Source organism: Xiphophorus hellerii, chromosome 7, assembly GCF_003331165.1.
Source record: "Xiphophorus hellerii strain 12219 chromosome 7, Xiphophorus_hellerii-4.1, whole genome shotgun sequence".
Lineage (NCBI taxonomy): Eukaryota > Metazoa > Chordata > Actinopteri > Cyprinodontiformes > Poeciliidae > Xiphophorus > Xiphophorus hellerii.
In genome coordinates, this window is record NC_045678.1 from 13,828,964 (window position 1) to 13,854,251 (window position 25,288).

General features: G+C 39.2%; 2 protein-coding genes across 3 annotated transcripts in view; one reads left to right on the forward strand and one right to left on the reverse strand.

Moving 5' to 3' along the window:
• The window catches only part of col4a2 (collagen, type IV, alpha 2), a 57,393-nt gene extending 40,431 nt beyond the window's left edge, over nt 1-16,962 (reverse strand). For both annotated transcript variants that reach the window (XM_032568324.1, XM_032568323.1), the window contains exons 1-3: nt 16,723-16,962; nt 16,383-16,503; nt 16,245-16,296 (exon numbers count right to left, since the gene is read on the reverse strand). In XM_032568324.1, the coding sequence (XP_032424215.1) occupies nt 16,245-16,296; nt 16,383-16,432 (102 nt within the window). In that variant the 5' untranslated portion in view covers nt 16,433-16,503; nt 16,723-16,962. The remainder of the gene's footprint in view (nt 1-16,244; nt 16,297-16,382; nt 16,504-16,722) is intronic.
• A 49-nt stretch (nt 16,963-17,011) lies between these two features.
• The window catches only part of col4a1 (collagen, type IV, alpha 1), a 43,340-nt gene continuing 35,063 nt past the window's right edge, over nt 17,012-25,288 (forward strand). The window contains exon 1 of the mRNA XM_032568326.1: nt 17,012-17,220. Coding sequence (XP_032424217.1) covers nt 17,134-17,220 — 87 coding nt within the window. The 5' untranslated portion in view covers nt 17,012-17,133. The remainder of the gene's footprint in view (nt 17,221-25,288) is intronic.

Sequence of the window (25,288 nt, forward strand, 5' to 3'; positions counted from 1 at the left end):
TGCGTCGGTCATTATATCCTTTACTACAAAACATCAGACTCATTAAAAGGAAAGTGAGTGTCAGTACAGAAAGCAACTAAGACACATATCATTCAGAGGAAATCAACCATTTCCTCTGAAGAAACACAACAGAATTTGATAGATTTAGCTGATTACAGTCTCACAACAACTACATAGAATATACTGTCTTAAATAATGATTTAAAAAATTAAACAACTAGGATTTATGATTTAAAAGTAGGCTATGATTAAATTAAATTACTGCTGTAGGCTGTGTATGTCTCTATGGCCTTGTATGTGTGTTTAAGTGTAAATGCATCTGCCCGTATTTGCCATTTCATATGTAGTTCCCAAGCTTTGGTTCCTTAAGTAGTAACAACTTGTTTTGTGAGGATAGCCTACATTTTTTGTGCTTTTTGGAAGTGCTCATGCTGTTTGGATTCATTTTGTTTTCATTACTTCCCAGCTCTTTATGGCTGCACTGATGCACAACTACAAGAATAAAACCAGCGGAGTCGATGCCAATATTTCCAATTCTCCAAAATGTACTCTCTTTGGGTTGTTGGGCATAAATAGGACCATAAATAGGAAAGAAAAAAATGACTCATATTTACTTTAAAATAATATCATTCTTCTACATTTATCTTTTTTCTTGGTGCTGTACAATACAAACAGCCATAATGACAGCTGGTTTGTGTGGATTGCCTGTGGTGAGTTTCAGTCACTGTGGGTACATGAATCACTGCAAACTGTGTAGATTAGGTTGACCACAGACAAAACCACTTCCCACCACTTCCTTTTAGAGTCAAAATGCAGCCAAAAACGACAACGAGACTCAGGTGGATGGACAGGATGATGACAAGACAAGCAACCCACAAACAGAACATTTACAGACAAAACAAACTCGAAAGATGTAAAAAGCAGGATCATTATTGTCTAGGACCGTGGTCCGCAACCAACGGACCTCGGTCCGGATACGGACCCATATGCCATCCCATCCGGACCCGGAATAAATTGTTAAAATATTTGTTAATTTTGACGGGAGAATTAATTTTAAACCGGAGCATTTATTTTTTTCCCTATCTGACACAAGTGCTTTTACCAGCACTGCACTGAGCAAGGATTGGAAGCTACAAACCAATCGCGTGCGAGTCATACTAACCACGTGGTTCAACTAGCGAATCAAATCGCCAGCTTGAACTCAGCGCGAGTTGTATGAGCAAACCGAAGCAGAGGTTTGTAGCCAGGCACAGACATCCACGCAGTGTGATATAAGGAAGAGGAGGTGAAAGGCGAGCAAAAAGCGATTGAAGCGAGAAACGCAGGGAGGTGATACAGGAAGACAGGGCGTGAATTACAGTCAGAAGAGGTGCAAACACTATGGCGCTTTCTAAAAAGAGAAAAGTAGATGCCGAAAATCGAGCGTTCAACACGGAATGGACGGATGCATACATGTTCATTCTTCCACCCGCGAGCACGAAACCAGTGTGCCTCATATGCTCCGAAACCGTGGCACTTATTAAAAGTGCCAATGTCAAGCGTCACTATGAGACTAAGCACAAAGCATTTGACCAATCATACCCCCCTAAGTCCGAACTCCGGACGCAGGAAATTCGAAGTCTCACTGCCCAATATGATCAGTCCACCAGGGTATTAAGCCGTGCTTTCAGCGCACAACAAACATACACAACAAAAATATCGTTCCAAGCTCACCAATGAGCATCTGCACATGTGCATGAGAATGGCCCTGACCTCCTTCAAGCCCAGATTTAAAATGTTGGCAGGGCAAGCCAAAGCTCAATTCTCACACTGAGCAAGGGAAATTGGGGGAAGACAGATGTAAGAGAAATCTGTAAGAGAAATAGTTCAGGTGTTTTGAGAGTTGTTTTGTTGAGCAGAAATATTGAGATTGTTCAAACAAAAGGAAACTGAAGCTGCTATTTTTTCTTAAGCACTTTCTTTATTTTTGAATACATAATTTAGTTATTTTTAATTTAAACTGCAGCCACACAATGTTATCCTGTGTTTCAGTGCTAATAAACTTCTTTGAAATTATTTTAACCTGTATTATTATTATTTTTAACACCATGTATTCCGATATTGTCATACTGCAAATAGACGATATTGCGGACCTCTGCTTGAGGAAATTTCTTTGAACTGGACCTCCTCACAGTTTTCTTGAATACCCCTGGTCTAGGACCTAAATTTAGAGAATTTCCTTTGACTCCCATGACTTCAAATTTGTCTCAAAGATTCCCAAAACAAGAAGATTTATTGTAGGTCAAGTGAATCCAGAATGCCATACAAGGATCCCTGACATGATTAGATAACAGATTTGTAATCTTCGCATAGTTGATACAATTTGCAAAAATAAAGAGAGTTAGACATAAAACCATGAGTCATAAACCAGACAAAGATAGACAGATGTGAATCCATCAAGTCGACACAAAGTTGCACATTTCTCAGCTACCCTTGAAAATTTTAAAACATCCTACAGGAGATATAGCCGTCGAACTCGAAAACACATCCTAGAAACATGAACACCCTTGAAGCGGTTCCTGACTGTGAGGATCCCGATGAAGACAGATTAACTTTACAGGATGACATTTTTCACAAACTACAATCTCCACCAGCAGATCTTGTGACTGAAATTTTCAGGATTCCTGTTTGTAACACAGATAACGCCACATTTCACTGTCTAAATGGTCACAGATCAGCCTTGTTAGCACATGTGAGTCTGAAATGATGAGAACGATGAGCTGGTTTTTCAGTTTTCACACATGAAACTAGATAGGGAAGCATAATCACAGATTGAGTGTGAGTCTTTGTGTGCAGGCTATCAGATGGACGGAGATCACAGACTGCTGTCTGTGAGAATGACTTTCTGAACTTCCACAACACACACTATGATGAATTAGACACATGAAAGGTGTAAAATATTTCTGCAATGATGAGTCAAGGCCACAAAAGACACTAAATCACACGAAAGGGTCCATAAGTAGTTTCTCCCTTTAGCTGTCTGCCATTAACCACACTTCCGACTTTTAACCTTTAAACTTCAACTTTGACTCTGAGGAATGTGTGGTTTTAAGGCTCCACTCATGATTTGCTGTGTGTAGTAGATTCAGAGAAACTGAAAAAATAAAACCCAGACATGAGCAAACTCACAATTTATTTACAAAAGGAGCTGAAATGAGGGGAAGATAGCACTAGCTCACAGTAAGACGAATTTTACACCAAAATCAAAGGCAGACGTTGCTATTGAAAGGTGAAGGCAATAAATCAAGAGATTTTCTTTTTGTGTCTATAATACAACAGATGAGATAAAAAATTCATGTATCTGTTTATAAATCCACCCAGCAATCACTTCTGAACAAGACACAAACTACTAACGACTATTTCATAGTACACAAACAGCCAGTGAAGGTCAAAGTTTAAAGAAATATTTAATATTTATACAAGACAATGGCTCTTGAGCATTTAATATGTCTGTCTGTCTGTCTTTTCGTCCAAAACCTTAACTGAAACAAAGTATTTCTTTCTCTTGTGCTCTGTTGTGAGGATGAAAATTCACTCACCTCACCTTGGAACTGAAACCATTTTAATAATTTGGCTAATAAATATCTAAACACAAAGATATGGTGGTTAGATATTCATTCATTCAGCTACTTTTTTCAAATCCCAGAAAGTTAATCATTAAACATGATGATGTCTGGCAGCTGTACAATCAGATGAACATTGAATTTCATCCGACTAGAAACAGTGTGAGAACAGCTTAAATCTTGTTAAACAGACATTCTGCGTATGCTGATGAAGTTTCACCCACCTCAGCATGCTGAATGCTTACAGAGGCTTAGAGAAATGTAAAAATGCTCAAACTCAAGGCAGTTTGACCTACTTTCTGGTTAAATCAGCTAACAATCACCCGGCCAATCTGGGGACATTCATCCCCAAATGGTAAGTAGATTTTTAAACATGAGGGAGGAAAATAAGGTGGTGATGTCAGTGCAAAAGTAATGTATACCTTGTCCTGATGTAGTTAAGCACAGCAAACATTAAACTGTGTATTGCAATACAAAACAAAAGGTATTAACAAAGATATAAATACTTCAGACACAAGACATCAAGTCCCAAAAACTGTTCTTCATCGTCCCACTTTTAGACCAATGCAACCTGCATTTTTTGATACACCAACATTCATGGCAAGATCTGAAACTGTGTAATATCGGCTTAAAAAGACAGAACTGCATGGAGTGCCTTTTTATTTTGTGAGGAGAATGCATGTAATGCTGAGACTAAGCTTTTGCAACTTCCATCTCAATGTGTCTGTAGAGGTTCTTATGCTTTTGTACAGAAAAGTATCAGTCCATTTGTCAGGGTTATAATGTGCCAGGGTCCCAGCTGCCCTCCATCACACTAATGAGACAGATGTCAAAGAGAACAAGCAGGACAGTTCAATTGGAAACACCTGGGCTACATAAAGCTCTGAGAGGTGTCACAGTGTTTGTAACACATCTGTGATGGAGGCATGGTCTTACATTTGACCAGACGGACTTCTGCACTATATCATCCGCTGGTTGATACTCCCTTTGCCAGCTGAAAGCCATCTCTGTAAAATTATTTTATGTCCGTCCATCCATCCTTTTTCTGAACATGTTTATTCTTGCAGGGTAAAAAGGGGAGCGGGTATCTATCTCAAGAATGATTTTACGTAAATGGTGGAAATTATTAGAAGGAACATTTTTAGTCATGCAACATATCGCTACCCACAGACCTATTTGTAGCACTTTGAGCATTTTGTAGCTGCTTTCCATTTCTTCACCTGTAAAAAGCGAATAATTCATAATGTGCAAATAAGCAATCCTACTTAAAGTTCTTGAGGCGGTTGATAGATTCCTTATGTTCAGAGTAAATCCAGAACAACATCAGAAGCATTCTGAGAAAATAATGCTGGTTGCTGTTGTTTTCTGGGCAAGTTCTTCATATGTGGGTGGGGGTAATTGTTTCCATCACAGTGCAAGTCTTGTGCAGATGCTTGGTCTCAACTACTGTATGTAAAATAACAATTGAAATGATTTCTTTTTTTTCAGTGAATATATTCTTCACAGGGAGGTTGGAACATGCTTTCAGGTTTGTTTAGTCATGAAACATTATTCTCAAAAGCCAAAAGGGAAAATAGAACAAAAACACAAATGCAGAAACTACATTTTAAAACTGGCTGAAAAATGGGGCAGCAAGTCAGAAGGGTGAGTTAATACTTTCTGCTCATGTTTTCCTTCCGGCAATTGATCTACAGTGAGCTTTATCAAATAATCAGATTTTAACCTCAGCGCGCACACACACACCCACACCCACACACACCTACACCCCAACCGAAACATCAAACATCAGCATGTTTGCGTTGGCCTACTTAAAATTGAGCAAATCTTGATAAACACATGGGAGCTGTCTAAATGCCTTCTTATGGTGGAAATCTTGTGGAACCCATAATAAGCTTTCACATTTTTTTTCTCTTGATAAGCAGCAAAACTCCTTCAGCTTCCTACTAAAGCCTCTCTTCTCTTCTCTTCTTGGAAAGTTTAGGAGCTGCTGTCTCTTTGTGTCCCAATCTACCTACAGAAGACAAGAGCTGTTACCCTTACTGAGACTTGGACCAAGAAGGACAAAGGAGGAAGAAGTTTATCGAAAAGTTGTTTTGCAAAAGGATTTGTACTCACACTTGCTCACATTTTGTCAAGTTACAAGCATCAACTTGAAATAAAAAGTTTTTGGAAAATGTTTCACAAATATAAAATAGTTACTATTTACTACTATCAACATATTTGACACCGGGTGTCATTTTATATTTGTGAAACATTTTCCACAAATATAAAATAGTTACAGAAAGGTTTTTGTATGTCTTGGTCATATCTTTTTTGCAAACTACCTCAAGCTTATTGAGATATAGGGAAAGAGTCTATAGTTGTTAATTTCCAATTATAGCCACTGATTCTCAATTAAGGTCTGCTTGGTGAATATTCCATCCGAACGTCACAACGATTTGATGTACTGTTGCTCTGGCTCTGTTTAGAGTCATTGTCCTGCTGGGAGGGGAAACTTTTCCCCAGTTTCAACTGGATTTCTTCCAGGATTGTCCTACATTCAGCTGCATGCATCATCTCTGATCAGGTTCGCTGTTCCTGCTGAACAAAAGCACAATCACGGCCTGGTGTTGCAACAACAACATTTCGCTGTGGAGATGGTGGGTTCAGGATATTGTGCCTGTGTTCAAGGAGTTGCAATACTTTTACAAAGTGGCTGTCTCTGTTGCCAGAAATTCTAGGGAATATTGTTTGCAAGCCTAGAACAAGGTACACCACAGAAACATAGTATATGTTCTGAAATCTAAGCAGAGCAGAAAGGAAAAGGGAAGAGCAGGGTCAGTGGGTTAGGTCACTCTGCAGGGTGCAGGACTCTAAAGGAGAACATGAACCGGAGCAGAGGGTCCTCAAAGACAGGGCAGAGCAGAAACTCCCAACGTGCTCCAGTGGCTGAGCTCCAGCATAAACATGGCTCTGGTTTCTGCCCCAGGCTGACAAGGCTCGACCTTCCTTCTCCATAACTGGCCTCAGGTCGAACAGAGACTTCACTCAAGATCCCTGTGGGCCACTCTTTTAATCAGGACTTCCTGCTACAAACTGCACTAATTCAACCTGGGATTAGTCACGTTTGTGCTCTGGACTCGGATGCAACCAGACCAGCTTGAGACATTTTCATTTTGATAGTCCCTCTGCTCACAACGTTAATAAGATGATCCATGACAGATGGGACTTATTTGTGTTATGTGAAAACATGAGAGGTTTGAGAACCACTGTGCTCGTCCTAAAACAATAAAAGTCTAAAAGATGATCTGGCTAAACTAGGATAGACTTAGAGATTTTGATTGGCAACAAAGAGCATTTTAGGAATAGGAATCAGTGGGGGCGGTACTAAACATCACAACGTTTTTTTATCAAAGTGAATGTGTGTGTGTTGTGCAGCATCGTAAAACAAAACAAAAATATCATTACTCCACACAAAAGGGCTAGTTCACAGTAGTCTAATAATTGCACTTGAACACTTATAGTTTAAAATCTAAAATATCTTGACTTGTCAAGCCTGTACACCAAGACTGAAGAAAATTTCTTTAAGATGTATAAAGCCTTTATTTTAAGCAAAAACAGCAAAAGGATTTGGACATCTTCTAACTGAGTTAAGCACTGAAACTGAAACATGTGGTCTGGTTAAAGATAAGATGCATTACTGTACACTGATTACAGATTAAAGAAAGTTGATTATGGATACTTTTATTCTGGAAAAACAAAATAACTGCGAATATAGCTGTCTCAAAAATCTTGAAATATCCTTTGTTGTTCTTAGGCATATCATGTATCAAGTCCCCTGCAGTTGTGTATCCACTGGGACTTCCCTATTATTTTCTTGCTTTTGTCGTCACATTTACAATAAAAACATCTGTAGAAATTATCCCAGCTTGTGAGGACGTAATTTCTCAAATATGCTAGTTTGTCTTCTAGTTTGTACTAGTTCATATATTCTGCCCTTTAGAGCTGCTCTCGCAGCTTCAGCCTCCTCAAGGCGCTCAAATTGAACAAATCCATAACCTCGAAACAAGGACACGCCGACTGAGACACGGTTGAGAATAGTGAATAGTGAAAAGTTGCCCCAAGATATCTAAAGAAAAAGAAGATGTCATCGGCACCCTGAGTGCCATTTATGGAAACAAACAACAATCTCCCAATGTTCAGTGCATAACCAACAAAATAATAAATGTTATTTTTTTAATGGTGTTTGTCTGCCCCTTTCTAATGGTGCCCTGGGCAACCGCCCACATGGGCTATACTGAGAGCTGCCACTGTGTGCAAGATTCAGCTGTTTGTATGATGGAGAAGAGTTAATTTTCTTGGCAGCATGAATGTCTGGCCCAAAGTATCATGACAGATCATTAAATAGCTTCAGAGATATAACTGTCTGGGCTGAAGTGGTAACAGACGTCTAAGGGAAAAAAAAGAGCGAGAGAGAAATGGGACATGGTAATGTTATCACAAAGTGTGCATTACAACATTCCTCCCACGACAAGAAATAATTCATTCCCATCAATTAGGCCACAGCTGGGATGGAAAGTAGTGGTTTTTGTCATTCTTCCAGGGAAGAGAACATTGTGAAAAGAACAATGCCAGCAGTGAGTGCCCTGTCCTGATGAGTCATTATTGCTTTGTCCTGATTAAAGTTCTTATGTCTCATAAGCTGAAATGAAGATCCTGTTTTAGTGCAGTATCACCGTGAGTCAGTCTCAAACAAATTACAGGAATGAAATCAGTGTGCAAGCACCTGTTGAAGCCGGGTGAGAAAATCCAGGCGTTTTGTGAGAACAGAGTGTGGATTGTCTTTCTGTAAACGCAGCTCAAGCAATCCTTCCATCTGAGCTCACCCAAGAGTCTCACCTCCACTGAGGACAGAGCGAAAGGCAGACAGAAACACACGTGTTCGAGGAGGGCACGCGGAAAAGGAGGCCGCTGAAATGTGAAGAGGACAAGCTGGGAGAGGAAGAGGGAGGACAGAGTGTCTGCCAAGTCTCCTCTTCAGGGATACACGGAGAACGCGAGGGGACACAATACGACACAGAGACAAACCAGCGGAGGAATGAGGCTATAAAAGGAAGTGAGGGACAGAGCGGCACTGAAAGACTTGAAGCTTGGGAGGACGGAGACTTTGGAATTCTTTCTACGCCGTCTGATGGGACCCCTGTGTCCCTTCATTAATCACTGCAGCATAGAGCGAATAAGAGGAAAAGACAGCAGCGGATATACAGTGTAGGTAGCAGAGAGGGATTTTCCACTGAGAACCACTAATTTTACATCCAAACGTCACTCCAAGTCAAATAAAGACTTCTGGGGCTGGTCCTTCTCACGCATTACTGGAAATAAACATGGACAAAACCAAACATAAAGCTCCAAAATATTACTGTATCGCTTCTTTAACACTGAGAGATATAGAAATAACAAAAATAAATCTCTTCAAAAAAATTGGCGTTGTCACTCTAAAAGGTTTATAGCAGAGGTTGATTATTATGGGTGTCATAAGCTGGTTACCTAGATGTGGACATGCATAATAAGAAGTCTATCCATTGCCTAACAAGACAGTACAACATTATCTAGAGATCTTAATACACCTTTATAATGTTACATGTTTTAAGAATATTAAATACTAATTCAGTCAAGGGCTGCAATTTGTTGCTGATTTTGTGGTTTGGTGCTGTTAGTTTAGCAACTTCAGGCTTATGAGGTGCCTTCTTTAGATGATATTATCTTGTTAGCCTCAGCAAAAAAAAAAAAGAACATGATGGAGTTTCAAGCAAGCAAGATTTTTCATAAGCCTTGAGACTCAAAAGGAAACATCATGTTTGCTTTATGCCCAACATGGTTTATGTAAAACTACAAATGGGACTTCTTGTGATTTTCATCCAACATTGGCTTCAGATTAGTGATTAATCTGATTAGTGCTCCTCTTGTCGCCTGTCAGTTTAGGTCAGAGGTCTGCAGCCTGTGGTTCTGCAGCAACAAGTGATGAAAGTGAATCTTCTGAGTCTTCTAATAACATTTGCTTAAATTGATAAAGAACTAATTGATGTTTTAATTGTAGATATAATAACAAATGCGAGTTTGTGCTGAATTTTCAAAACAGAATGACTATGTGTACCAGTAATCAATATTTTGATCAGATTTTCATGGGTCATCATGTTTTTGCAAGAGTTTTATTTGAACTGAGAAATGTGTTGCAGACTCCTGGTTTAGATGGACTGCTGTGTCTCGGTAGGTTTGTAGTTGTGTCATATTTTCAGATGATCGATTGATCACTGGGCCATGAGATTTCTAAAAGCGTAGCATATTGTTATATGACCTAAACCAGGGGTCTCAAACTCCAGTCCTCGAGGGCCGGTGTCCTGCAACCTTTAGATGTGCCTCTGCTGCACCACACCTGAATAGAATAATTAGGTCATTAAGGCTCTGGAGAACTGATCTACACAAGAAGGAGGTAATTAAGCCATTTCATTCCAGCGTTTTGTACCTGTGGCACATCTAAAAACTGCAGGACAGCGGCCCTTGAGGACTGGAGTTTGAGACCCCTGACCTAAACCTACTTTAAGCTTCTACGTAACTTTATCCATGATTGTAGGAGCCATTTATCTTTTCTTGTGTTTATGGCCACCAGGGGGTGTTTTTCATTTTGAGTTGAGAGTGCGTCTGAAGGGGGTTGGATTATTTAAGGTCAAGCGTGATTCTGTTCAGGTGTTGGTAATGGGAACAGTTTTCTACTGTGCTTGATTTGGATTTATGTCGGATTGATGTGGATCTAAATGGAAATAGTAAGACAATGGATATTGTACGGAAAATAAATGACTTTATTATAAGTCAAAGTGAAGATTAGCACTACAAACCAACGCCTACCAGGAACAGCAACCAATAGCCTAAAATACAGGATTTTAGCCACAACAATGATAAGGTTATGTCTTGAGGCACAGTAATGCTGTTTGTTCACTAATGTACATAATATGAGGAGATGGGAAAAAGTTAAAATAGTGAGATTTCTTTTGCACTTTAACATCTGAAACATGGTCTAAAGCACTCACTGGGCAGAGATTACACTATATATGTACGGCGTAGTAAATACTGACCAGGGCTCCTGCCTGACTGTAACCGCGCCCCTCTTCCTTTTCCTGTTTAGTAGCCCCCTATGAATAATCAATTTTCTTTTAGCACATTTCTGCATGCACTCAAGATGTTTCCCATAAAGCTGAACATCACTGAGCCCAAACACTTAATCACACATACCACAGCTTCTGCACGTGCAAGGAGGAAAATGAGGTTCACGCATCCTGCTAATGAGGAAGAGCCACTTCTAATTCTGTTCTTTTAGTAGCCAACAATACAAATGCACATTATTTGCCCTTTTCAATCTACACCGTAGCACTTGGTGTTCATCGTCTCACATGCATTCTTGTTTAAGAAGGATATTTGTACACCGGTGGGGCAGGCGGCCAAGTGCAACAAGCCTTTCCTCTCATTTACAATGCAGTACTGCAGCAGAGACTAATCAAACAATCAGCACCAGAAAGTCATGTTTTACCAAACAATAAAGGTTACCTCTGAGCTAACGATACATGCAAACAAAAGACACATATTGTGTGTAGTTGTACACACATCCAAGCGCATGCCTACTTATCAAAAAGGCAAAAATGCAGAGAGGTCACAGGGTTTGTCTCTGACGAGTGGCCAAATACATGAGTGGAAACAAATTGCCAGGCTTCAGCCTCTTGCAGTGCAACACACGGATTGATGCGTTTAGCACACACACACACACACCCACACACACACACACACACACGCCCACACATCAATGTCAGGGAAGCCCTACTGTTCTCATCCCAGGCAGCAGCTTCCTGCATAGCAGCACAATGGGTTCTTCCCTTGATTGTGACAGCCACTGCTCTGGCCATGTTTCCATTTTCTTATCATAAGCAGACATCTCCCCCTCGCCCCGGAGGTGACCCTTTCTCCCCGATAAAACAGTCACACTCAACAGGTCAGTCACGTGTCTGCTTTCCACTGGGTGAGGCTATCGCTTGAACATCTCTCATTCACACACCGAGAGAGATTTAAACCTTCACCATCGAAGGCCTCAAAAACAACAAAAAGAACCCCACTCTGATCTGCATTTATTTTCACCATGTTTTGCAATATATATGGCAGCAAAAACTGCACATGCAGGAACAACATCCATCACAATCATCCACTTAGAGACGAGGGAGGAGGCTAATTGTTTAAGCAGACGTCGCTGCGAGGCTTCCAGGTAGAAAACCGCAGCCAAAAATGTCTCTTCCTCAGACTAAATCTCCACAGTCACACGTCCCCTGCTAGCATCGCCTCCCAAATTCCACCACACACACTCTCACGCACATTTTGAAATCTATTCGCAAACACATGAAATCACATCAAAGCCTCTCAAAACTTTATGAAGCATCCTGTTAGCATTTCTTTCTCGAGAGCCTTCCTTCCTCTGCCAACAGATGCTGATAAACGATATTTTTCTGCATGTTGTTTGTGTGTGAATTGCGGGTGGGAGTTAAATATACTGCTCAAAAAAAATAAAGGGAACACTTTAAGTGTTAAACACCTGTTTAAGTGTTCCCTTTATTTTTTTGAGCAGTGTACATACATGCAATCAAGTTTTAGCGTTGTGAGTCTGATAATTCTGTTTTTACACCACAGTGTAGATACAGAAAACAGTGTAAATTGAATCAGGCTGAAAGGGTCAGCATACTTCAAACAGCAGGTTCAGAAAAGTGTGAGAAAAACATTCACAGTGCAAAAAAAGGTCTCGTACTTCCTCAGAGGAGGGATTGCTGCAAAAACAATGAAATAAGTCATCTGAAACTTTGGCATTTGATGATCGACTGAATTTGACTGCATCGTCCTATAATTTAGACAGTAATTTGATCTGTATAGAACTATGTTATTGGATTCCACTGGAATGAATTGCATTGAATTAGAACAAAACTGGATTCTTTAATCACTAAAGATAAACTTGACCTTGTCTCAGGTGTCGGTTTTCAACTTCACCAGCCAAAAGCAAACTAAAGAAATCACTGAAAAACACAACAGAGGGGTTTTTACAATGTCTGTGCTAACAACAAATGTTGACTTCCATGAACAAGTTTACCTAGAAGTAAGAAAATGAAGATCGAATGAGCCACTTCAGCTTGATCTGTTTATTTGAAGTAATCTGCTTGGATGGGTGTGACAAATTTAGGAGTTAAATACAAAAATACTAAAGTCAAAGTGTGCTTTTATTTTGCCCATCAAATTTTAATTACTTTTGTATTCAACAATTAAAACTTGATACTTTCAGGTGAAAAGGTATGTTTACATTGTAAAAATAGGATCAGGAAAAAGGGGAAAAATCTGGTTTGCAAGAAAACCACTTTTATGGATATTTGTGTCATTTGCATCATCCAAGTTGATCAGGTGAAATCACGGAATATTTGAGGATTGGGATTTATTTCATTTAGCAACCAGCCATCCAAAGAGCACCAGGAAGGCTACCAATGAATGGCAGCTTTTTTAAAAAGATTGCCGAAGAAGTTCAGATTTCATCAACGTTCTCTTTGGTCTGTCAGTGGATGTCGATATCATACCGAATATTCTCCTGCACTGATAATTTATCTGCAACAGAAAAACTGAAAACTGATTTTTGATCTTTTAACAACTACCGTTTCATTTTTTAGTGTCAAAAATCAACTGCAACAGCACAAATGGCAGTCTCTGTGGCATCTTATTTAAATGTTTTAAAGTTTATCAGTCTCTATGAAGATCAACAGACCTAATATTTTGATGAAGCAACTAAAACATCTGTCTAGACGCTCACCTGCTAACTCAGGGATTTTAATGATCGTGGACAAACAGCTAGAATAGCCATGAGAACGATATGAGAAAGAGAACTGCAGCTTCAGTGAGAGCATGAATTCCAGATTTAAATCGTCACACAGAAACAAATGGTGGGAAATGGTTGTACACTGGCTTGGTTCAAAGAAGTGAAGCTGTCCCATGAGTCAGATTTAAAGTCTGATATTAAACGGAAACATATTTCAAAAGGGGAGCTTTCAAAGTGAGCAATTCTGAGCCAGACAGGAATCATCAAAGAAGACGCATTGTTTCTCCTGACAGTTTGTCTAACTGCATCACGTATCTTGTAACGTACAATTACAAGATACATGATGCAGATGTACGTTCATTGTACAAACGTTCGTACGTACGTTCGTTGAATAACAAACGAAGCTATTCTTAAGCTTTTTTCATAATCATCCATTTGACAGTAAAGAGCACGAGTTATGCTAAAGTAAATTTAGCCAGTTGACCCCCGGTGTGCTAAAGAGAAGCTACACAACACACAGAGGAGCTGCGCTGTGTCACATGCTTCTAATCAAGAGCTAGGCAAATTTGATAAGAGCCGGGGACAACAGGCCTTTTCATCAGACTCAAGAAAATACGTTTTCATCTGAGAGCCTTGGGTATGATATTAAATAACTTGGAGAGCAACCAGACAGCTGACACCCGACACAAATAAACAGAAAATACATTCACATGGTGCTAGTCAGTACACAAAGCACACATGGACTTCTGCGTCACGTTGAGCTTGATGATGCAGACGAACAAAGTTAATAAAAGCTACAGGACAAAAGGGAGTCAAACTAACTCTTTTATTTTATTACAGTGCAATAGGAAGTCAAATATATAGAAGTAATCTTAAAAATGTAAATTTTTGAGCATGTCTCCATTTTACAATCTATTTTTATAGTGAGGGGCGATACAACGCAGCCAGTTCATGAGGTGAGGTTTGGGTTTATTGGAAGGAGGTATATTTTAACCACATTCCAGGGAACAGTAGAAATATATGTTTTATTTTTTTACAAATTGTGTTCTACAGGATCTGAGCAAAATAGAGTCCATGTTTCAGCAGGCTTAGTGTAAAACTATCCAGCTGCATTATTCTCAAAGTACTTCCAAATTATTGGAAGTATTGTTTGCTTAGTCATGTTTGTTTCATCCTGTTATAACTGAGTGTCATCCGGTCAATTTTTGTCAACCTAACTGGGCAACTCAGGGACTATTTCTCTCCTGACAATAAATGATTAGTACTTAATAAGACAGACTTCGTTTTGACAAAAAATAACACAATGTCTTCATAGGCAAGATCTTATTTGCACATATAGTTTTGAGGTATTCCCCTGAAATATGGGATGCAAGCTCTCTGCTTTTTGTTATGCCTGAATAAGTTTTGCATTTAAAAAAATAAATGCAAAGCTTACAAATGCTTATTCGGGTCATTTATCTGAATATATAAAGCTTTTTTAGTCACACCAAACACTCAAAACGCTTCACACTCCAGTCAGATCTACCCAATCACACTCACAAACACACATGCATATTGATAAACTGATACACAAATTGGTAGGAAAGTTGTCCTGACATGCTTTGTCCAGAGACACATCAGCATGTGACAGGAAGACGCTAAAATGGAACCAACAACTTTTATATTGCAAGATGTCTACTCTTTCCTTTGCACCACAGAGAAATAGATATAGAGATAATGAATCAGATGATTTATATAAACTCAAAATGGCAGCACCTGGCATTTTACTCTCCAGGTTTGGAAATAATTCACAAGTCTACCATTTTTTCAACACATTTTATTGATGTATGTAAAACATTTCCCCTCAATACAATACAAGGTTTGATTGAGGCTTATTTTCCCTAAATTGTACCATTTTATGTTAGATCTTGTTTTTATTGGTTGTGTTTCTGACCTGAGTTATGGTCATATAACTCTTATGAAGCTAGTGCTAGTATTAACTGAAGACACAACGTAATGTCCATGCTGTAGATCAGACATCTCAAACTCCAGTTTCTAGTGTCTTGTAGAACCTTGTAGAGGTTAATTGATAAAGAGGTAATTAAACACAATTGTTTTATTTCAGCAACATTTTCCAGTATTAAACAACAAACAGCAAGTTTAAAGTCATACAACAGCCTCTTGATTAAATTTAAGGTCAAACCTTTACAAAGTTATTTCAAAAGTGTTGTGGTATTTTTATTATTATTATTATTATTATTATTATTATTTTCAAAGGATCTAAAGGAAAAGAGAATGGAAATAAATTTTATTTAAAAGTCTTCATTTACCGTCTAGAATCCATACACTAAAAAACTCATCAAGTTACCAAGCAGGAGGCAGAGGTCATGACCTCCCCTTCACCCCCCTCTGTGCCAGGCCAAGAGGTCAGGAATGGCACAACATAACCACCCTGCAGGATCTCATTTTAGTTTTTTTTTTCTTTGTCTTGTTAAGAACCTCAAAATTACAATATTCTGATGCTGAACGGCAAAGTGACTCACTTTTGCAGCAACTTTTATCTTTTGTTGATGCTTTCTGAACCAGTCATGCCAAGAAGAAACAGAAGAGCCCTCCTACAGAAGGAACTCCCCAACCCAGACCACACCAGACACTCCCACTGGCAACACACGCTGCAAAATCTGAACAGTTCCAACCAGGACAAACCCAACCCAGAGGGATGGGATTGATTTTCTGTCGTAACTGCAACCAGGCAGCATTTTTGTGAAAAACCATGAATATGTGGGAAATAAAACTTACAGCCTGCACTGTCGAGGCGAGGGCGGCGAGGAAGAGGCAGAGAAGCAGCACCCTGTTGATTAAAACACACTCTTATGAAACCCAATGAAAAATATTGCGTTTATTTTGAACTCTGGAAGTTGTTAATGATGCGCTTACCTCAGATTTGTATGCGCTCTATCCTGCTGCCTTTGCATGGTCGCACTCATGCGGTGCGCAAACTCAAGTCCCGCGCCGCTTCTTCACTTTTGAACGCTCACTTAAAGCATGTTTACTCAACCTGTTGCAGGCACAAGCAACTAGTGTTTACAAATTGTATAAAAATGCATAATATCCACAAATATAAGCAGTCAGAAACATTTATCTCTTAGTCCAATCATCTCTCAACTGCTCCCCGGTGCAAAAACAAGCACTCTAGATTGCAATAACGCGAAAGATATGCACGTTTTATTTAATCCAGTGGTATAAATAAACAGTTTTATAAACCTGCACAACTTACGGCGCGTAATGAAATGGAGGTATCACGGGCTGGAGAGATGCTCCGGTTCCAGAGCCAGAGAAGTCACCGGCCCCGTCACCAAAGTGACAAAAACTGCCCCAAAAAATCCCGCAAAAAAGCCCCAAAGTATCCCGAGCAGTTCCTCTCCGTACAGAGAAAAGTCAAAGTGTTTGTAACAACAAGGTTTAGACTCTGTCTCTCCGGACGAGAGGGTGGTCGTTTTGGAGGAAGGTGGGAGGTGTGGTGCAGCGGGAACAAGAGCAAGTTGCATTGATCAGAAGTTCACATCGTCTCGGACAAAGATGCAGCTGAACGCACCGTTCGTGCTCCGCAGATAAACCGCGAGTTAACCGAGGACAGAGGCAGAGGAGCGGGTGAAAGGGGCTGATTGAGCGCGCCGCAGTTTCCACGATGCTGTCACCGTCCGGCGCGCTGCCGCCGCTGCTGCTGCTGCTGCTGGCGGCTCTCTACTGCAGCTTAGACCTGACGCGGGCTGAGGTGAGTGCATGCAAGTTTGTGCTGAACTTAGATGGAAACCTGTGCTGAAAAATAGTAACTGGCATCATTTAAGTCTACATTAAAGCTTTTATATCAAGCAACATGCTCCCATCACTTCAAAGCTCCATTTAAGGGGCATTCAGTTGTTTCACTTTAGGGGCCCTCAATACTAAAATCATATTTGTGTACAGAAGTGTATGGCCATTTTATACAAAATACAACAGAGTTATTATGTTAGCAACATGCTTCGTTTTACTGTTGTGAAACTTTGTGAGATCTATTGCGTTCTGGCTCCTCCACCTCTGTTGGAGGGAACCAGAGAGAAGGAGGAGGAGGGCAGAGGGTGGGGCAAACGCCTCCAGTAGCTGAAGTTTCTGTGTGGGACTAGATTGTTCTGTAGAAAAGTCTGGCAAAGCAATAAGAGACGCAGAAAATTGTGTGCAGATCTGACTGTTGTTGTTTGGGGATAATTCAATTCTTTTTTGGATGTTTTGATCTTGGATATACTGTAGAATAAATAAATAAATTACCCTATTGCTCTGTGCTATGATGTTCAGATAATTTAGATTTAGTGCAAGTTATCCTTCCTTCTTATTAGCTGGCATGGAGTGATTAGCTCTGTGTAAATGTTTGTTTTACATTATGTTGATTGGTTGTGAATTTGTGCTATAGAAATAATATGAATTGAAGCAAAGTTCTGTGTAGCTTTTATAGTTCATAGTTTAGATCCAGTGCTTACACTGAGTGGTAGTTCTTTCACGAACAGTACCAGCAGTGTTTCTTCTTCCCACTTAGGGTGCCATGCTGTTGAGGGGTGCCAGGAGCGCTCATTTTTAGCTTGGTTCTGAGTCAGCTGTGCCCCAAATCATTGTTCTTATTGCTCTTGTTTTATTTGCATTCAATGAGAATGATTTGCCTCCATGTTTTATGCGGAGAGTAAGCGGTAGAAGAAAATATGGCAGTGACAATGATGCTATCTGATTCAAAGCTTTTGATTTGGTGCAACACTAAAAGTTTATTTCACAGTTTTTAACACAGTTTTTTACTTATTTTGATCATCGCTAGTTCAAAATATAAGCTCTAGTCCTTATGTGCTACATAGCAGATTTTTTAAAGACAGAGGTTAGCATTGATGATATTCCACTTCCCATGTAAAATAAATGGGCCTTAGATCACTTTTACTTACATTTGTTCAATTCACAATTGGGCCTTTTTAAGCTGACAACAAGAAATCCTACTGCATGTCCAAGAGTTTACTTAAGACAGTTTGGTATTCATGAAATCCATGTAAAATTGTGATAAAACAAATATCTTTTTCATGGTAGGATACAGTGGTTACAACCAGGCCCCATTCATACAAGAACTGCCCTTGACCGGTGCCCTGCTGAGGCCCACCTTCTGCACATAACAATGCATCAACCTCCTCCTCAACAATGCCCATTCTGTGCCCATGTGTAACAATGAATCAGAAAAAAATGCTTCAATCTTAGCTGTAATGTGAAAAAAAAAAAAAAAGTTTGTCTTAATCTTGAATTGTCTAGCCAGTCCAAGTATGTAGCACATTGAACTACAGATGTTAAAAATATATCCAGACTCATTAAGAAAGTATTAAAATATTTCTATATTTTTGGACAGAAATGGAAGGGCAGGTAAACACACATTTCTGTTTAGTAGGCATACAAATAAGCAACACAAAAGGTAGCATTTTATCTGTCTTCATGGCTTCCTCTTTGGTCACATAGAAGAAGGTAGAAAGCCCATTTCTCAAACTGCCTCTGCTTCAACCTTTGAACACAACTCTGAATAAGTTGGACACGATGCCAAGAGCTATCTCACAAGTCTTCCTTATCCAAACTTTTTCCTGGAAGGAGAAGAATTGTTCTCTGCTCTGGGAAGAAAATTAATTAAACTGAGTAAATAAAGTAATGGGGGAAGAAGAGGGAAAATTCACCCCATTCCCTCTGAAACATGAATAACAGCATGTAGAACACAGGATGCCATATTTAGTTCTTACCACATGATGTATTTGTCCCTATTACTTGCAGTGAATTAATTGGTTTTGGTCAATTGCCACAAATAATACAACATTTGTTCTGCACAGTTCATCTGAAAAACAAATAAACCTTCAAGAAGGCATAATCTAAAGAATAAAAAGGTCAATATGCCTGGTTGCAAAACTGTGTTGCATGGATCCCTGGCCCCCTATTCACAGTTCAGTATTTTTATGTGGAACTTAATTCAAAATTATTCATGGAAAATCTACCTATTTGGCGATTTTATTTCATGTAGACGATATAGAAAATGTTCAAAATAAAATGCAGCTTGGGTAGCTGAAATTCCCAGACACAATGCTACTTGACAAACCATTGACTGACGTTTGCAAATCAGCCAATCCAGAGTGGCATTTGTATTTGTTGCTGCTGATTGGCTATACAGGATCAGAGATAAGGAAGACTTGTACATTAGTTTAATACTAAGATGGCTTCCATTGTGTCTATTACTTCATATTAAAATATATTTGGTGTTTGAACAACTAACATAGGCAGTGATAATCCCTCCTTAAGAGGGTCTCAAATATTCGCAGATTTCAGCTCCTTGCAGGTGGTCCACTGTTACACTGGAAATAGTTTAATATTGTAAACTCTCTGCAAACTGAAGCTTACGGATGAAAAGTCAGGAAAATCCAACTAGAACAGCTGAACTTTTAATTCGAGTTAATAACATTTCACTATAATTTACAGACTCAAAAGACTGAATGCTGACCTTTGAATCATCATAGACATCAATTATGATAATCCATTTGAATTCCTGACAGACTAAAGTAATAAAACATATCAAGTGGCAAAGAGCAGTTCTTTTGTTTTATCCACTACAGGTTTATATTTAGATCCACAAACATGCAACAGATACAGAACATCTGGACAGACAATAATATCCGGCCAAACAACTTGTTGCTAATCAGACGACAGCAGTGAAACTGGAGTATTTTCACATTCTGGATTTATTGTTATGAGCTGAATGTGTTCCCATCCACCCATGGGAGGTCCACAGCAGGAGGTTTGTGATCCACTCAGGCCTCTCATCAATCCTGAGCTGCTCTCCTGCACAGTGGGATGGTTGTCTCAGACCTAACTAAGCTCACAAGCTGGTGTTAAATTTAGCAGAACATCTAATATGATTCTTGTAATTTCCATAAAGGGCTACATCTAGTTTGACTTTGTCAATGTAGATGTAGAGACACGTGACACTGATGGAAGATCAGAACTTTCTGATGAAACAAATCAGGGTCAAGCAAAGATGTACCCAAAAATATGATAACCTTTGACCCATAGCTGGTCAGGCTGACATAGGAAAAGGCAACGATAAGAGGCAATATCCTAAGGAAATTTCTCAAGAATTTGTTTGCTACTCAAAACATGGAGTCAGGCATTTAATCTGGTCAGAAAGAAGCAAGAGTATTTCCTAAAAGAAGCAGAGGGCAAATCAACAAATTCCTGGAATAAATGTTTGTGTGTGGGATGTTAGATGGATGGACCATTGCAGCTATTGGGAAAGTCAAGTTTCTTTCCGCTATCCAGTTTAAAACTTGCCTCTGATGTTCAACACAACCCTAACATGACTGACAGAGGCAGCATCTATCCTCCTTAAACAGCTTGTTGAAATCTAAGAGTTGATTTGTTGTTCTTGCTGTCCGTACGCTTTGACAGGCCTGGTCCTATAGACAGCCCCCCCACACAGGCAACAGCTGAATCTGTCCCTGTGACTGACCACCAACCAAGCAATGGGAATCCACGACCTGCCTGTTGTAAAAATGTCTACATTTGGAAGAATTGTGCCCATCTTTTAGTCTCCTTATTTTAACAGGCGCCTCTGGAGAACAAAGATAACTCTCCCCTGACCTTGTTACTCAAGGAACTGTGGCAGGTATGTCCTATTTTCAGAGCAGCCTGAGAGTCTGTTCTGTCACAGAGAAGATTAAATAAGTAGCCTAAAAGTTGTAAATCCCCTCTCAGTTCCAACTCGTGCAACGTGAGGGATGCATTTTATTCAGATCTGTCTTAGCTGCTGTTTTCTCCTATACCCCCCAAAACACCTGTTCTGTTCTCCACAATAATATTTTCCACTCTTAAGACAGACTTGATCCTTGGGATTGGTTAATATCCTGTGGTGCGTTACAGTGTTGAAAATTCATTTGAGCTATTCCAGTGTGTAATTAGTGAGTCATAAATGACCTTTGTGGTTTGGACAGAGATTTTGGAATGGATACATCCATCTGACATGGAGGTGGGAAGTGAAGAGTGATGGGGCGGAAGGCTGCTAGAAGAACATGAGGAGGAGGAGAAGGAGAGAAGATTTTGAGCCCCTAAAGTGAAAGAATGTGTGTTGGAGCCGGTGATGATATGCCGTGACAAATCTTTTAGTCTCACTTTGTGGTCCTTGACCTGAACTTCCATCTTTTGCTGCCAAATTGTCCAAATGATGGAATATAAAACGGTGCCGATTGTATCTTTAGATTTATGAGGATCCTTTCCTTTTATATGCTGTATAAATCTCGCTTGGTTTGTCTTCCAGTTGTTCATTTTTCAATAGGAATGATTTTGCGTTGATAAGGTGTTTAGACAAGATTTCTGGTAAACAGAAATGCCTTGATTGTGTTTTAATGGCTTTTCCAGAAGAATGCAGGCAGAATATTGGGAACAACTTATCTTTTTGTCAATATTGATGTAATTTCTGTCAAATTGGTGCAGTTTAGGAGATGAACAAATTCTGCATTTGGAACCAGTCTTCTTTCTCATGTGAAAAAAACATTTGGAATTCATTCATCCAATTATCTCTATTAGAGATCAGACCGTTGGAGTAGCATTTTCACATATCCATATATTCCTCTGTCTAATGACAATCTTCTGCTTATTCTGGTGAATCCAAGGTATTCACAAACCTGAAGGGACATATATAGCCCTCCAGCAGGTTGTAGATGTGCCTCTGTGGGATGGGCCTGGAAAACCTCTCAAGGGAGGTATAGAGGCTTCCTTATCAGTTGCCTGAGGAACCACGACCGAGTCCTTCTGATGTAGAGGAAGCGCGTTTCAGCTGAGTGTAGCCTTAATTTTGTTGTTTTGGAGTCTCACAGATGGGGGTGTTTAAAGAACCTTGCCTTTTGGTCAATTTCTTCTTTGCCACAACAAATGCAACAACTGTATTTTGACAGATTTGTCTCCAATTAATATATCAGTCACCTGCTCCATCATACCATCGGTTTTAAAAAGTACCTCAAGATTGTTCTCCAGTTGAGTGAAAGACTGACCGTCAGCCCAAACCAAGTACTCTACCCTATTTAGTTTATGAATCACAGCCTCAGATGTAGATGAACTGGGTCTTATCCTGACAGCTTCACCACTGCTCTAGTGCTTGCTGATAGCCATGGCATGTAGATGCCAAGAGAATTACATCATGTGCAAAAGCAAAGATGAAACCCAGAGTTTCCTGAACCAGAAGCCTTTCTCTCCATGACTAAAACTTAGAACCCTGTCCATCAGCAAAACAAACCGGATGATGATGAATAGCCTTCATAGAAACCAACCTGCAATGGGAATAAGTTTAAATTTGTGTTGAAAATGTGGACACACTTCTTGCTTTGTTTATACGTAGAAGGACCACATAAACCTTAAAGTCATCCCCCTCTAAAGGCCCATGGGAGATGGTTGTAAGCCCTCTCCTGATCTACATGGACTGGAGCAAACGGACATAAACCTGACAGCAATATTCAGTCTTTCATACATGTGTGATAGCAACCTTTGCCAAGTAAAATCTAATGGAAACCTCAGATCATGCTTATGCAATTTAAATAGCAGTTGTTTAAGGTTTCGTTCAGTGGTTAGAATCAATCCTTGATTGCTAACAATTTTCTGGTCTTTTCAAGCAGAAATAGTTGGAGTTTTTCCTTTGTGACATAGGTGCTCTACTATCAGCTGGCTGATGAGGCTTTTACTGCTCATTATTTCCAGACGCTGACCTCGTCTATGATGTTAAAGATGAACTGAAGGATAATTCCACACATGCTGGCTTTAATCTTGCTCTTAGATGAACTCTGCTGTTTCTTTTCTATCAGCATCCAGCATCACACTTCGTCCTTTAGGCTGAAGATTAACCTAATCAGAATAGGTGAGAACATAAAACCATGCAGTTTGTTACTAAAAGTTTGAATTAGAGTCATTCACATAAAATATCACAACTGTGGCCCTGTCCACACTAGCATGGATGTTTTGCAACAGACTTTTAAAAACTCTGCTTTTTGTTTATACATGTGTAGTTTATGTATAGAGATTATTAGAAACTACAGCAAAGAATCCCATTTACATTCCCTCTATTGCTTTCTATGCTAAAAATCACAACAGTGAAATGATCTTTATGCTTTTGTTCTATGTTTGTCTCAGGTTATGTTGCCCTTTTTCCTTAAACTTGAGATTTAAGGTGAATAGGTTTTGGTCAGAAAAAGGTAAACTGTGTCGAAAATCTGTAGCCAAGCGCTGCGTTAGCCGTGCCCCGTATAAGGTTCAGCCTTCTTGCAGAGTTAATGTTTACCACAGGATAAATGCTTCAAGTTGCTTAAACCATAAAATGATTCCAAATTAGAACAATTTAACGCACAAATTAACTGGAAAGATTGAAATTATTAGTGCTTAATGGTGACCACCCCGATAAGCAGACTTACAAAGCTGTTTAAGGCTGCTGAGTGTGTTTAAATATTCCAACTAAATATTGGTGCTACACCTTTCTCTTTCACTATAGATCAAGTCAGAGTATTAATAAAAACCTGTTGTTTAAAGCATTTTATGTGTCAGAAAGATAAGACTATAAAATGTTTCAGATCAGTTCCTATAAGATGTTTCAGTGTGATGCTTTAAGCATCATTTTAATCTAACTGGGTTTATCTCGTTACTGCTCTGTGAAGGTTTCACTAAACCAAAAGTGAACTTTTTGAAACTGTATTTAAATAGTACATGGGACATTTTGTATTCTTAATTATGAATGAAAGAGTTGGACCTTAAGCTCTTTATTTGTTCTTCCTCAGTTGAACTGATGGTCTAGTTTTCTTCTTACTTTACCCAGAGAGGTTGAAGCTTTGACTCTGACGTGATCTGGAGTCAGAGATCATGTTAAATCTTCTAAATGATCACAGTTTCCACAATCTCACCATTGCACCTAAGCACACAGAAGACTGCAACTTCTGTAAAGAAAAGGAAATTATGTGAGTTTTTGTGTAAGCGTAGTTTTACTGCTTTGTTTAAAATGAAGAAGTTGAAAACGAAAAGGTTATACTGCAACTACAGAGCAGTTTGTTCTAGTAAAAAGGAAAAATTAGCTAAACAAAGTTGTAATCAAACTTGCATGACTTGACCAGTTAATTCAGTGAGAACTGAACGTACCTAAGCTGAAAATGAGACGATCACTTAACATCATTAGAGTCTGACAAACCACAGAATCGTGCTGCAGCATTCCAGTTAAGCCTTGTTCAAGGTTATGTTTTTAAAAAAAAATCTCACTCCTAGTCTTCTGGCATTTAGCAAATAGTTTTAGTAATCTAGCTGACTCACAACATAAAATATTTATCAAAGATGTATTTTATAAACACTGTATGTAAACATATAGTTTCAGCTGCAAAGCTGGCTAAATGTCAATTTAAAGTACAAATTAAAGATAATATTGAATATTAAACTTTGCATTTTGTTTTTCAAATTTTCACAGTTTTGAACCTCTCTGGAACAAATACAAACATGCTTGGCCTGTAAAAATGTCTTATTTAACTGTATTCAATATCGGATTCCACAGTTTTGGCTAAACATGACACAGACTTGCAAAATTATGTTGCTTTCTCCTGTTATTAATTGCACATTTTTGCCTGTAGCAGGTGCCTGTGACAGACGTGGCTTTAATCTTGCCAATGCCTGATTAAAATAGCTTGAAGTGGAAGGCAGGTTGTCGTGTCAGGACGTTCTGTAAAATGGTCTGACAAATGTCACAAGTGGTTCAGTTTGTTTTAAAGATGGAGTTCACTTCCTTCCTCCTC